At 40.6% G+C, this 15,781-nt stretch overlaps 1 protein-coding gene across 1 annotated transcript in view; it reads right to left on the bottom strand.

Annotated features, from left to right (window-relative positions):
• Nucleotides 1-15,781, bottom strand: part of LOC128302984 (diuretic hormone receptor-like) — a 56,058-nt gene that overhangs the window by 6,544 nt on the left and 33,733 nt on the right. The window contains exons 4-11 of the mRNA XM_053039835.1: nt 15,527-15,710; nt 15,344-15,437; nt 14,531-14,630; nt 8,685-8,765; nt 7,167-7,243; nt 5,392-5,502; nt 5,124-5,309; nt 2,239-2,366 (exon numbers count right to left, since the gene is read on the bottom strand). Of these exons, the coding sequence (XP_052895795.1) occupies nt 2,239-2,366; nt 5,124-5,309; nt 5,392-5,502; nt 7,167-7,243; nt 8,685-8,765; nt 14,531-14,630; nt 15,344-15,437; nt 15,527-15,710 (961 nt within the window). The remainder of the gene's footprint in view (nt 1-2,238; nt 2,367-5,123; nt 5,310-5,391; nt 5,503-7,166; nt 7,244-8,684; nt 8,766-14,530; nt 14,631-15,343; nt 15,438-15,526; nt 15,711-15,781) is intronic.

The raw sequence follows: 15,781 nt of genomic DNA, 5'->3' as shown, positions 1-15,781 counted from the left end.
TTCACAGATTTTCCCCGTTTGGACGTGAAGAAAATGTAAGGAATGGAATGAACAGCCCTGGCTGGTTCGATACAAAACTGCTTGAACGCGTGCAGTGGCGCTCTGTGTTTCAATTTTCCCGAGATAAACTGTGAACCATTTTTCAACTGGCCGATATGGTGCGAGGGTGGTCTCCTGCTCGTGGACCATATTTCGTTGGCTTCCCGTTTCGAAGCGCTCGGTTTAGTATATTTTCTGGTGAAGATTAAGGCAATGGTTTGATTGGATGGATTTTTATGCGTTTTTTTCCACACGGATGAATTGTATTCACTTTAATGTTTAAAATACTTTAAGCAGATGGATTGCTTTACTCAGCTCTGGCTGGCCAATATTGCAAATAATGTATTTTATAAAATAATAATTCCATTAAATACACTTTTAACATATTTTGTAATATGTTAACAGAATATAAAACTCTTAACTATAAAAATTCTCAATGACAATTCTAATTTAGATGAAGCGGAGACAAGACCTCAGTACATCGCGAAACCCCCAGAACAATGCTCAATTATGCACGAACATATTTAGTAGTGCCGTTTTCCTTACGAGGTTGCCCTTCCAAAGGATTTAACGGAACGAACAATCCAACCATGAAAGCAAAGAAACAAAAATTCTCCAAACTACTATCTGGTAGGATGCCCATTGACGCCTTTGTTTCGTAAAAGTCATAATCGTAAATGAGGCTGAACGGTGAAAATGCTCGGCCAGAGACAAGGAGGATGGTCCCTTTAAGGGAAGGGACAAAACCAGACGCTAAAGACACAAACACACGCGACTTCGCAACGGTTTGTAGGGCAGGGTCGGACTTTTTTTATGACTTAGTATTAAATTGACTAGCGAAAGTGGTATAACCCTTGGGTGCAAAATAAGCTTTTGAAGGCGAACCTTTTTTAAATGATATTCTAGCATTTTACCAAAGCTTCGATGCATCAGATTGTCGTGCTTGTATGTAAATTATACAATATTGTCAATAATTATCCAATTATTGTTCGCCAGACTTAAAGCTCTGAATGATTAAATTTCGAAATTTTGAAACATGAAATTTTGGTGAGTTTGTCCTAACATTCAACAAGCGATTTCTAGTTTTATTTGACTTTATTTACCCTGAGTTGGGTAAATGGGGATGGGATTTTTGACCGGTCTGGTGACCGGTGTGACTGGTGCCACTACCAAAAAACTACTGGGCGGCTCCATCATGAAGATTATTCTGAGTAACCGCTCAAGGAAATATCGTAACCAACACAACGGATATATTTAATTTCCTTGTATTATTTTTCACAAAATTTTATGTATGTTTTGCTTAACATTCAACAAGCGATCTCATTAGGAATAACTCTTATACACAACTAAAAATTTTCTATGTGTCTTGTAGATTGTTCTCACAATAAATATACTTTAATTACCATTAGCGTAAAGATTATTCTGCTTTATCGGCACAACAACCTCAAGAGGGCTAGGCCTGCCATTTCTGGCTTTCTTTAACTTGATTTACTCTTAGTTGGGTAAATGGGGATGGGATTTTTGACCGGCCTTTTCGTGTGACTGACACCGCTACTAATAAACTACTGGGCGGCTCCATCATGAAGATTATTCTGAGTAAATTTAAATAACCGCTCATGGAAATATCGTAACCAACACAACGGATATATTTGAATTCCTTATATGATTTTTCACAAAATTTTCTGTTAATTGTACATAAAATTGTCATAGTTACCAAAAGTGTTATCAAAATAAATTTAAAACCCTGTTAATAATAATCAGACATTCATAGGTTAGTGCCTAAACAACAATATGCCAAGCATCGTTGGTCTGTTTACTTGTCGATGGAATAACACGTAGGAACATTTTACATCATTTGCATAAGGTAAGGCAACATACGGTGCGAACCAACTAACTGCCTTTGACATGCATCCTTCACTGTGGGAATATTCATCACTGGAAATAATTTCTCGTGACATGTAAATGTATAAAATTAAAAAAAAACCTAATTCACCATACAAGGTTCAAGGTTGAGCAGTGCTGATATTGAACTACATACATAAAAATAAAAGGACACTACAAAAGAGAATATGCAGCACTATCAGTACGAAAGCTGCACTGAAACTTCAACCAAGATAATTAACCCTGAAGGCCATCTTGTGGTGGAACGGTGCACCGTCAGCCGTCGCCGGCAATACGATTTGGTGGTCGCACACTTACCGTCGACTTCGCTGCCGGACCTGACCTAGACGAATGTTGCGCTCGTCCCGCCAACGTTCCAGCCGGTGCCTCAGCGCCAACCGTACCTCCGAGTTGAGGAAGCAGTAGAACAGTGACACGGAAAGTCCCTGCCGAGATCAATAAGGAAAAGAAAAGAACGTCGGATGAGTGCTGGCAAGTTGGCTCCGCATGGTTCGTGTAACAAAGAAAAACGGAATGGATCGCTGCCAAGGTGAGTAAGAGGAGGGAGATTAGGTAGCGACAGCAACGCCCGGAAAACACTTTCACAAATGAGACCGACCGAACGCCAACGATGGGAAAGTGTTTTCTGATTCGTCCGGGTTTCCTGTGATGTGTGGATTAATGCGATGGAAAAATTGCGTTCCCGTCCATTTTGTGGTTGGTGTGTTGTTTTGCAAAGTGCACAGGGACGGTGGGCTTATTTTTGCTTGTGCTGGTGGAATAATTGTGTCGGTGTTGGGTGGGGGTTGATTGGGAATAACTTTTATCTCTTAACGAGACGTGCATCAAGGCAAGTGTTTTGCCCTTACATTATAGGTTTTGTGCCGTATTGTTACTGTTAAGGCTTTGTTGGTGTTTATTTGTTAAATTTCAATTAAAACCATCATAAGGAATTGATGAATATGTTGTAAATAATAGACGATATAAAAATAAATTATATTGATTAAATTATTAAACAACCACCTTCACTATCTCACAATTCTTCTTAAGTTTAAACACTATGCAATTGCCTTCACTTCTACTGAATTTCATGCTCGATATGCAATCACAGAAAAGGTGATAAAGCTACAAAATCATAAGCATAAAATTTTATAACTTTAAAACATAATCGTATTGGTGTGAATGTTGTATGAGATTAAAGGGCAAAGTGGCAATAAATAGGCAGATTAAAAAGCTTAATTATTGCATTTGAACCCCAGGATCTAGGCCGATGTGACATTTATTTTGTAACCTAATTTATAAATCATGAACTATTTGCTATTTCTGAGCAGTGAAATATATGCTCATCATTGGGATTTCTTAACCTTTTATCATGTTTTTTTTTAAATTATGATTACTACACATTACGAAGATCGAAAGAGCCAATTATTAAACATTACAAAGGTCGAAAGAACATCAACTTCCTGCAAAAAATGGCACTGCTATCGACCGTTAATTAACACTTGCACCCTAATCTATTATTAAAAGCTTCTAAATTAATCGCTTATTTAAATGCCTGTCGTCACGTTCCTTTTTGGGGTAGCTTAAAGCGGTTTAAAGGGCACAACATAACTCACATTAGCGTGCGGTTTTATCAATGATTGCAATCATCACACTCGCACGCTTTCGCCGATATCATGTCAATGAATTATGTTATGCCATCCCATCATCACCGGTTATTGTTCTTATCTTTGATGTTGAACTGTGAAACGCCTGCCCGTCCACGGCCACACGGTGTCGGAAGCTTCCGCCATGCCACATCCGTAATCACACGTATAACCTAATTTTGCAAGCCAAAGCTTAATTTGTGCCAGCAATCAGCGTATCACACCAACAGTCGCCCAGCGCCCAGCGTGACAAATTATTTCCGTTTGCGCGATGACTTCCACGCTCTTCGCACACACACACACACACACATACTGTGGCCCCTCACCGGTTAGTGTTGGCGTACTGCATCGTGTTACATTTCAATTTTCGATTAGCCGTTATGGGCAAGATGTCGGGGATATTCGGACATTGTGGAGAGTTGTACTTGCATCGTGGGAAAATTCTGTTCGATAAGGGTTGGTAAGCGTTGTCGTTCAACCTTTTACGGGTACATTGTAGCATGACTGTTTGCCATTCGAAGCGTACGTGTTTTTTTTTTACCGGTTTCTATTGAAGAGGCGAAAAGAGATATGGAAGCCACTCCTTGCTGTAACCGAACAGCTAATTGGCTGCCGGTTTGAAACGGGCCGCAGCCATGCTGTAGCGTGGTTGTAACTTTGGCTGTAACATTGTTGCACTGTAAGCCATTTTGTGGGTCGATTGTGGGTTGGAATTTACAATGTGTTAGCCATTTATAGCCATAATGTTAAATGTATGTGTGTGTGTGAGTGTGTGTGGGAGTTGAAATTTAACACGATCTCGCCAGTTGGCGTAGCAGCAGGGTACTCGTGGTATAAATTGTACTATTGATGTTATATAAAGTGTAATTAGGGGTTTGGTGCGGAGCATAATGCGTGGATATGTTTCTTATTGATGATGATATAAAGAAGCTGTATAATTAATGTAATTTATACCTTTAATTCAATATAATAAATTTACCACCGTTTTCATAATTATAACGTACGAGTGTATATCTATCTGAAACGGCACGATTCGTAACATTTTCTTGAACATAAGATTTAATATTTTTGAGGTTTATCAAGTTTTCCAGGTTCTTTCACAGTGTTTGACGAACGAAAATGTTGAATCGATAAGTTTGTTTTGAGACTTTGTTTTACAAATTTCAAAATCTTAATTCTGAAATCTCTTTTTAGTGAACACGAACTGTACACCTTTCCGATGTCAACACTGAAAATGTTCAGAATAACTAAAGCTACTATAAACCATGAAAGTATGAACAATACAATAATGGTAACAAGCAAAAAAGTCAGCTAAAAGCAAAAAAATAAAGAGAAAAAAAGGATTGTTATCATAACATATGTAAAGCAGCTTGGGAGCTTGTTCCTTTTTCTAAATTAACTGGCAAATATAACATATAACATGGGCGTGTCGACTTCATGTAAAATTATAATTTATGGGCACACCAGACCCATGTAGGATCGATTATTTTTCACACCACAATTAGCGTGTAATGGGAGGCCATTGCCCTAGCCGTTCCTAGCCCCTCCTTTACTTACCTGTGTGCTTAGTAGTAACGCTCGGGCAATCGCGAAAATGTCACTGACGACCCCTTCGGCGGGTGCAGCCAACACAACCAGGTACGTTATGCCCAGCAGCGGAATCAGTACCAACAGTGCCTTCGATGCCTTCCGGTACTGGCGCGTTTCGACCGTGTTCGCCGATCGTAGCTTTGTGATAAGCACCTAAAACAGGAAGTACAACGGGTAACGTTAGCCGTTAGCAGGTGGAATTGCATACCCGGATGTATCGTTCGGTGCAACTTACCCACATGATTCGTATAAGAAATACGAGATTGATGATCAGTACAGCACAGACCGGGCCCTGGAAGATCCAATCGACCACCGACTCACGCATCCAGGAGCATTCGATTTCCAGCTAGCAGGGCGTTTAACGAACCCACAATAAATGGGAAAAAGTAAAACACAATAACGACATGAGAGTGGCTTTCACTATCGATCGAAATCGGTACACGATACTGATGAACAAGGGGAAGGCTTTCCGGAAAATCTAAACTAGGTCATTATGTGTACCACAGCAATCCGAGTTGTTTTGCTTGTGGTAGGAATGGGAAAGAAAACCCTCTTGGAAACTTGGTTCCTTAAGCTGGTACGAGGAACAGTATCTTCGGGTTTTCCTTTTTATTTTTCCATAAAACACCACCCCGTGCAGTAGGGAAGGAATATCAACAGCCGTTAAAATGGCAATTTTGGCCGGCGCCCATTTAACGAGTGTGTCCTCTTCTTCTTAGAGCTTTGTTTGTCTTAGTGCTTTCTTCGCCATTTGGTACACTCTTCTAGTGGCGCACTGCAATCGGACGAACGGATGGTAAAAAGCGTTTTCGACAGCGTCGCTCTGCTGGAACAATTATTTTCCGGGTTTCTAGTGTCGGACGGACACTCCGATGTTGGGGAAGATTGTTCCGAAAATGCTCCAACTCCGTGCCAGTGGGTATGATTGGACAGGGAAATACGACAAGAAAACAACAATCACCTCTAATTGAGCGAGGAATTCGCCTTTATTCCTGGAAGTTGTTCATATCTTCTAGTAGGAAAGAGCCAGACCGCTGTTGGACAGGGTTACTGAAGCTAATTTTAGGTAATCATATTGCATATTAGGAACAAAAATGCAAACATTCAATGACAGAATGTCTAGAAAAATAGCGATAAATCGCCACTGACATTTAACGCCTAAAGGTATGCAATATACATGTTCTTATGTATTCAATCGACCTAGCATTGGAGATTGCTCATAAAGCTATTATTTTTCAAACGAAACAGTTTAAGTTGTTCAACCCTGCATTTTGGAAGAAAGGCAATTTTCACTAACTACTGCAAACAATGGGCAGTTTGTGGTGCTTAGAAGTTCAACTGCTTATTACTATTTCCACTTACGGCTAGGGCTTGGTTTGTTGAGAGCTCTTCTTCTGGATCAGTAATATCGAATAGTTGGGTTGATTAATAATCTACAAAAATCTCTTCTGAATTTGTTTCATATTTAAATGTTTGTACTTCAAACTGTTACTTATTAAAAACATAAAAGGAAATTTGCAAAATTTTTTTTATTGTTGAAATGGCTATTGTTATTACAACCAAAATAGTAGTTTAATTTTAATAATAACATCAGTTTAATGAAAAATTAAGCAAGTGTTAGAAATGGTAAATGTCAAACCCGAAATATATGATATAAAAAATGCACTATAAAATGAACTTTTCAGCTAGGGCTCGGAAAAAGTATTCCCAACCACCAAGCACAGCTAGCCCACTGGTGGTTGTGGTTCATTCGCACTGGTAGAGAAACGAAGTGCCACCACACCAATAGGGATGTTCCAAAGGGGAACAGAGAAACAAATGTCCGCCTTTACGAGGTATCTACCCCGAGGCAAAAGTTAGTAACAATTTAAACTTTCACTTTTCCTCTCAATCAGCTTCGAGAGAACGATGATGGTCCATTTTGCTTCGAGATAATTGTTTCGTCGATAGGCCGAGGGCGGAAATCGTGATGGGAATGGAATATGGGAACTTTCGGGCAAGCTTACTTACCGTGGCCGTTTTGCCCTGCCCGGACAGGGTGATCCCTTTGGCGATGGCCCACAGTATGACGAAAATGGCTGGACCGCCTGATGGGAAACACAGGATGGAACAACTTATGTAATGAAGAAAAGTCTATATTATGAGTGTAATTTGTTTTTTGTAAAAAGATTAATAAAATGATGTTTGGGAACACGGCAGCAGAAGCGACAGAAGCGGGAGTTTAAAAACGATACAAAAGCGCTCCAGTATCTTCAATATGTTGCGCTAAAACGATTTGCGAAGATAATTACTGCATCATAATGATAACGATGTGCCTTTTTTATTTTTTTTCGCCTTCACCGTTGCACAATGGGTTGTTAATATTTAATGCTTACACTACGCAGCAATTTGGTGCGTTTGTGTTGTTGTGTGTTTTCTTCTTTCGCAGCATATTTCCTGCCGATATAACTACTCTCACGGGAGCATGGCACAGTACGGCACAGAAGGCAAATGACAGGCAGAGGCCGATCAGATGGAAAGCTAAAAAAAAGGCAGCAACAAAAAACGGTTTTCCCAAACGTTGGGTCGTTTAATGTAAAAGTAAAAAGTGCCGAAGGACTATCGTTTTTTCTCTTTTTTTGCTATTATTTTGCTTGTTTTTTCGCGATGTGCGCTTGAAACGAATGATTGCAGGCGAGCCACAAAAGGAGGGCTGCCACAAGTCGTGTGTTTCCCCCTGGTGGGAAATGGCAACGGCAGACTGTGCGCTTGTGATTTTTTGCTTTCTATCGCTTCCCTACAGAACCCATCCAGAGCGGACATACGGATGAACCGGCCGGGCGCCGGTTCGAAATAATGGTCGCCACACTGAAATGGACAATTTATTTAGTGTTTATTGTGGCGATAATGGTTGCTCCAGCACTGCTGGGTGTTGGTGCTGTAGTGTTTCTACTTTTCCCGCTGCACTTTTGTTTCTTTTTTTTCGACTTCACGGAGCTGGTTAGCTCCGTTCGGGTTTCTTTATTGCATTTACGGAGGCCTTTGGGTTTTAAGTATTCGATTGGCCACTTGCCAGAAGATAGTGGACGCTTTCGGTGGTCGGACAGATAATCTGACTTTAAGTGTTAGGGAGACGGCTGCGAAGTGAGCATGCACTTTTCATTACGTTGTAGTGTGAAGCGGTTTTAAGGTGTATGATTTTAATGTTTTAAAAGCTTTTATTTAAGCTCTTTTTTTATTTAAAAGCTAACATAATGTTAACTAAGATAGAAGTCTTAAAATTAAAAAATATAAATTCAAAACAATGTTGTAGTGCAAAAAACATACATTCAGGCGTTTAAGCTTTAAGGAAACCGATTTTTAAGATGGGAAAAGTAGATCTTACTATTTATTTATTTATAATGAATATAGCAAATAATAAGCACTCATATATAAACTTAAAGCGAGCTTAACATACACGAGTATTCTGTTGATTCTGGAAAAGTCTGATGATTGCTAAAAAACCCCAATATGAAACGATAATTTTTTTTTCTGTACTATTCAACTTACCCCAACCGATGGCGGCATACATGTTGAAGCGCAAATTATCACCCGAAAACGTTTCCACCACGAGCATATACAGATAGAGCCCTGTAAAGGGATAATGGAACGAGAATGAACGCGTGAGACATATGGAAAGATAATGATTTAGAGTCCACGCTGGGATCAAATTACACGCTGGAAAGATTCGCAAATATTGGTAAACGTTTCATTCTTGCATGAAATCCAAGATTACAACACCCGGGCGTGATGAGCAATTCGCAGCCATCGTGCAAGTCGTTTATCGATTAAGCGGTAGTGATTATAATGCTCCGCCCGCTAAGACGCACGAAGCATAGTGAACTAAATGAGTTCGAAGCGAAATTCCAGTGAGCGGCGTAGCATCATTTCCCAGAACCGTAGGCCTACAGCATGAACACGATACTGGAGCATAATTGGAAGGAACTAAGCATAGTGTTCTGGAAGCGAGCCGGACGTGGCTTTCACCTCGGATATACATCTCGATTTCGATGCTGGAAGCCGGTCGAAGCTTTTAAACAGTTGTACCATTTCCGGGGGTTAGGGCGGATGTATCCGATTCGATAGGATTAGCGTCTCGGCAATAGCTTCCATGTTCAACGTTCAAAATGTGTGCCACATCAGGAGGCAAACAGAGCTCTTGAATGAGCTTTTTCTTAGGTTTGTTAGCAGAAAGACCAGAAGCCTAAAAGAAAGTCCGAAAACCGCTTTTCACTGTTTTTAATACAATCGAGTCCGGTAGAATATCGCTGGCGCTTAAAAGAAGACCAGAAATAACGTTTCGAGTAGATTAGCAGCTTTTCTGCTTTTATATTAAGTTCCAACCGCACCGCACTATTTTGCCCTGAAGAATAAAAAAGGAAAGCGCTGCGTGAAAACGCTCATAATTTTCACCTTTGAACAAAACTTTTCCTAAAAGCAACCACCAAAAGCTTCCAAATTGGAAGTTCTTCTTTGATTTTCGTGCAGAGTAGCGTGTGAAAGTAGCGACCAGGAGAAAGAGAATGGTTCTATGGTTATGGCGTAAAAAAAGCGGAATGGAAAAGTCTTCCCTGTGCTAACGTGTTGGCAGCACGCGTGTTAGAATGTTTAATGTTGCACTCATTAATAACCTGGGCACCTGCAGGAGCTCTTTACGGCCGTTCTGTTCGTTCGGTTGGCAAAGGTTACCTTAATGAGTGTGCAGGTAAATTGAAAAAAGTTGTACCACCGAGCATCGAGGAGGCCAGCAAAGAAACATTTCTCGTCAACAGTGCCTGTGTACACGCAGGGTTTCGTTATATTTGCGGTTGTGACAGTTGGACGTTTTGGATTTTGCTTTAGCATCGTGTGTTGTGCAAGAGAGATGAATGGTTTGTTTATATGCAGTTAGGTTTAGACGGTGGTATTACGGAAAATATTATAAAGATCTTATTAATTCAAGATTACTTTAAACAAAATAATGATAAGACAATAAACGCAATTTTTCTTGTTTGAATTGAAATGAAGGGATTTGAATTTGAGAGCCAGTTCGCTTACATAACGAACATGAATTGGAGAGATGTTTTAATAGCAAACAAATTTATTTGCTATTGTTAAGGTAAGCTCCATAAAATTTCAAACATTATAATATTAAAATAAAAGTCATGGAGACATTTAACAAATAAAGGAAAAAAGGGTTATCATTTTCTCACAGAAACGTTCTTTCACAGGTCAACCTATGCTGACCGTAACAAGGCACGGTTTGAGCTTCATCACAGTTTACTGATTCGAAGCAAAGCTAGCAAAAGAGATTAAATATTGTTTAGCTTTCCCGCCCTAATTGATCGTGGACGTGATGGGAACGAATGGCGAAAGCTTATTTCACTTACTGTCGACCAGAAGGAAGTCAAGCGATGGAAATTGAATCGAAGCAACCCGTCCACCGTTGACCGCAAGCACGTTCATTAGAATTTGCTTCTAGTTGTGATAAAAGAGTGCATGGGTATGGGTAACCTAGTACACTCCAAGTGTGTTCGATTTTCCTATCGGATAGTACAGCACACGGCAACATGAACATGGGCTGGAAAGCAATCTGTGCCGTTGCGTTAATTGGTGAGAAGAGGTGGCGCGAATCGATCTCTCGCTTAAACCTAATCGTAAATACTATCAGATTACAAATCGATTCGCTTCAAGCTCGTGAACGGAGTTGGGGGGATGAGGGGAAATAATAAAAACGAAAGCTTTCACCAAGGACAAATGGATCCCGTTGCTAATCCAAAGTCAAACGCAAGCTAAATCTCTCTTCGATCGGTTTAAATCCAATCGCAAAACGAGTGATCCGTGCATTCGCGTTGGAGAAGGGCATGTAACTTTGCTCCAAGGCACCACCAACTATGGGGATGCTTTCCTTCAGGGCATGTGGCGTTTGCGTTTGCTCTGTTTTTTTTTTCTTGGTAAAACTCTCTATCCCGATTGGCGGTTGGCAGCTTGGGAAGGGTAATGTAATGTTGGCGAGAGCCGGGAGGGGTGAAAGATTCTGGTTTTGTCCGGATCGATTTAACCCAGTTAATCTCACCATTAACGTTCGTGCTTCTGCCAAGGACATAAGACCATAATCTTCGTTCGTTCGTTTCGTCTTAGTACCCGCTGTCCGGGTTCTGTTTTTTGCTAACAATTTCACCACAGTTTTCCCCTCCAAGCACTCGAACCCCGGTGAACGATGAATCCATAATCAATATTTATCTTCATTCGTCTTTTCTTTTTTACCGCCGGCGGTTTTATTCGCGGCATACCACGGGGTTTGCCTTCGTTACTAGCTACAAGATCTTTCCTTTATGCGCTTGTACATCGTTTGTATCTACATTCTGTTCTAGCAAAGAAAAAGCTGCAAAACAGTAATGAAAAATAAGAAAAAAACCGTCTTTCAGGCTGATGTCACCTCCGGGGGTTTTCATTGCCCTTTTTTGGAGGGGGAATCGGAAAATCGGGAATAGGTTTAGAGGGTAGGATCATGCCCCCGGCAGGAATATCTAATACGCCGCACCGGATTAGAAGGGTCTGAGCCTGATTTGATAACAATTATTTTCGGTCAGGGGATAATGTCAACATTCGTTCAGGCTGTCCTTCATCCTTGCCGGGAAGTTGCTCAATGGCAGACAGCGATTGGATTGGGAATGAAATTAGGAATGAAATTAAACAATTCCTTACATTTTTTCGCTACATGTCACCGTGCAGTCCTTTCTGCAGGAAATGTGCAAATAATTCCCTTTGCGAAACCGTCAACCAAGAATGTTTGGGCGAGAAAATGGCACTCGAGCGAAGGGTCCTTATTAAGCCAAATAAATTTATATTGTTTTTGTTAGTTAACCTATTTTTATTCACTATTAAATTTTTTAAAGGCACTTAAAAAATGCTGAAACCTCCTAAAACTATGCAATCCGCAAAAATGCTGAAACCTCCTAAAACTATGCAATCCGCATAACAGCACTGTTCAAATTGCATTAAAAACTCAACGAAAATCCATTACGATGACTTGTAGAACAGTTATCGAAAGAACTAATTTATTAGTTTTACGTGTCTTATTAAAATATTGATAGCTACTATCTGTAAAATAAATACATTTCGCTGAAAAGAAAATGATTGCATTCCATCAATTATGCATCCATTACAACCCGATCTTTATTCGGATCGGTATAGTGATCGTATTTCGTAGAACATCATTATTGCATCACGAACACTATCATCGAACAGAAAAAATCCAATCTCAACCAAACATAAAGAAACCGACCACTTACGGGTGAATGCATTTTTTTCTCGCCAGTTTTTTGTTCCATAACTGGACCATCGAAAGCTTTCATTTTGCTCGATCGAACCGAAAGCTAACGAAGCAATGTAAACCGGTGGCAGTCAAAATCCATGCTGCTGATTATGATTTTGCTCACGTTCGCGTGTTCCAGTGTCTTAAATTTCAACTGGCAACGGATGGGCAGATGGAGAAAAGAAACTAAAAGCTGCTTGTTGCAACTTTGTTGTAACGTCCGGCGAAATCCGTTCCTTCATTCTTTTCGCCTAAGTATGACGACTGGTTTTGTGACAGCGTGTTCACCAACGATCAACTCGCATTAGCCCGCACGGTAAATGGGCGATGAGCTGCATCTGTGATAGACGAAGCAGAATAAACTAGGTGAACGTGTTTTAATGCTGATTTGTACGTGTCTGATTTGAAGCGCGAGCGCAGAAAGAACGGTAATGGAGTACTTGGATAGTTTTTTTGTTGTATTGATGTGATGGGAGGGGGTGGACCAATTATTGTTAAATAAGACTTTAGTATATAAGAAGCACTGCGAAAGAAATTGTAGAACAATCTCATTTTTACTTGTTTATTGGGTCTTTTGAATCACTTTATTTTAATAATTTGCGTACAGTAAGGAGTACTTGAAGAGCTTATCAGTAAGGATCATGAATTGTTGTTTAGTCGTACTTTGTCATCTGTCTATTACTGTAGTATTGCTTCCCCATCCAACAAAAGCAACCCACATTTACGTAAATTCAACGCATTCTTCGCGGAATATGATGCACTGAGGTTGGTTTCCAGTCGTTCCGCGTACGACATAATTAATGTTTCACGTAGTTAACTAATGATGTTATTCTTTTAAATGAATTGTCAACGCTAAACTTCAATTACGCGTGTGTTTGCAACCCTTAAGGTACAGCTGCAACCTCGCCCCAGCCAGCTCTCAAGAAGCAAACTTTAGCAAATGTGGATAAATGTTAAACACGGCCGGTTGGATGTTTGCTTCTCGCCAAGCGCCACGTCCTAAGCTATCCGCTTTGCTTCACCGACGCAGTGTTTGTTTTGTTCTTCCGGCACGAGTAGCGGCGGTACGTTGATGTACCATATGGTCCTTTGTTGTGAGTGTCCTTGTTGTGAGTGGAGAAGATGGGCAGGGAACGTACGCCTTTCAACTAAGAACTAAGCGACATATACGACACACGGTATTGCGCTACCTCACAGTAAACAAGCGAAAGCTTCCGCTTTCGTTACGCCGGAAGGATGTGGAGTTAGCAAAACAGAACGATCGCTTTCTTCGCGCAAGAGACTCCGGGGATTTTTTTTCCCTCTAAAGCACCAGTAATACTAAACATTACTGGCTCGTTGTGTTGGGGATCCTGTAGCAGTGAAAAGAAGCCCGTGTACTTCTTTCGGTTTCGTATGACGTGGGCTCATTTTGGTAAGATTTCGGTTTCCATGACTGGGAAGCACAGTTGTTCAATGTGTTCAAGGTGACGAAAGATATAGAAAAACAAACACACAGCAAGATGCTGGTACAGAGCGTTTCCAAAGGAATCTGAACGAAGACAAGCTTGGGTGATGGCATTATATTAGCAAAACGGTTGTGCACCAAGCACCAGAATCAGTAGCCAGGTTTCCTTTTTCGTCGACTCAAGGATGGAGTGGAAATTTTCCGAAAACCAGCCGACGCTTTCAGCTGCACGCAATAGGACGCTCGTTTCTAGCAGGAGCGAAATTTAATGATATCAACGACGACGACGACGAACGACGCCACTCGAGAGGCGGCTCACGTTTCGCGAGCAAATAAAGATCGCGTCTGTAAACGATGGTGTTTATTTAAATAGGCGAAAATGTGGGGAAACTTTTGAAGCAAACTGCGCTGCGGTGTACGGTGTTCTGGGGGTACAAACAATTTGTAGAATCGTTGGCAAAAAAGCTTAGAAATGTGTGATTTGATACTTTGGGGGGTGTTGCTGGTGTTACTAACATGAAGCATAAAGGAATTTCCATTTTTCAATCGATCGTTTAGATTTCTACATATACCTACAATGATTTTATGAGTAAGAATAGCTAGTAAGCATACCTTCTACAAGCATCCAGAAGAAGTTGGTTAGTGTGAAGTAGTGCAGCAGCGTAACGAAGATGATGCAGCTTGTCATGCCGGTACTGTTGCCACTGGAAAGCTGAGTATGATTGGAAGTTAAAAGGAAAATTAGGTAGAAAAATATGTTTTTTTTATGTAATATGTTCGAATATCCTTGATGGACAGTGTAGTTTAAAGTTATTGAGGACGATAATTCTCAAAGTTACACTTGATCCAGAGTAGATTCAGAACTCAAGGACTAGAATTTCGTCTTCCTTCTATCGAAGTTCTATCGACGAAGGATTGCGATCATTATTAGGATAAAGCTTAATAAGCTAGAGATAAATGATAGGTCCGGAGACCTTCCTAGTTGTAGCGCACGTGGTTAGAGTCCCAGATGTTCTTGCTATCGTTTAGTAATTTTCAAACTCCAACTTTTCTAATTTGCTTTCGTTACAATATACAAGGAGATACAATTCCTCAACGGATAACGAGAAAAACATCCGACAGCTACCGCGAAAATAGCGAAATGTTTTCTATTATTGGAAAATTTCTTGTATACTTATTGTCTAAGTGACTAAGTTGAACATGAAATATTAGAGGTTCCACAACCTGTACTATTTCCTCTAAAACCTATGAATTTGAAAATAAATTGCAAGACTTCCTTGACCGTTTTGTGAAAAGTACATGTGAATCCTTATATTGTTTGTAGATATCAATTCCCAAACAACCCTGTTCTGGAAAACGCTACACCTACCTCTGAAGTAGTACATTAGGTTATAAATAAACAATTCACTCATGTTTCACTCCTACCTGCAGCGTAAGGATAATGATCCATAGCAAGGCCGACAGGATGTAGGTGATGAAGAGATTCGCATGGATCGTGTTCCGCAGGCAGCGCAGATCTCTGTCGATGAAATGGAAACGGTTTGGCACACTGATGAAATTACCCTTCATTTAGCTATGGGCCTTTCCGCCACTGCAGCAGCAACTTACTTGAAGTAAACGAAAACTATCACAGCGAGACTAAGCGCTACCAGGCTGATGATGTAGCCGGTGTAGTAGATAATGGACGAAATTTCCACAATGTCCGGCGGGGGTTCGTTCACGTGATGGCAGGCGGCATAGTGGCTGTAGTTGTCCCACCTACCATTCGGATGACAGTACCGGGTAGCGTTTTCTGGTGAAGATGATACGGAAAAGGGGGAGAGGGCGGCAGTTCACAATTAGAAATAATTATCCACAGTGTCC

Source organism: Anopheles moucheti, chromosome 3, assembly GCF_943734755.1.
Source record: "Anopheles moucheti chromosome 3, idAnoMoucSN_F20_07, whole genome shotgun sequence".
NCBI classification, from domain to species: Eukaryota; Metazoa; Arthropoda; class Insecta; order Diptera; family Culicidae; genus Anopheles; species Anopheles moucheti.
This window is presented reverse-complemented; position numbering and strand designations above follow the sequence as displayed.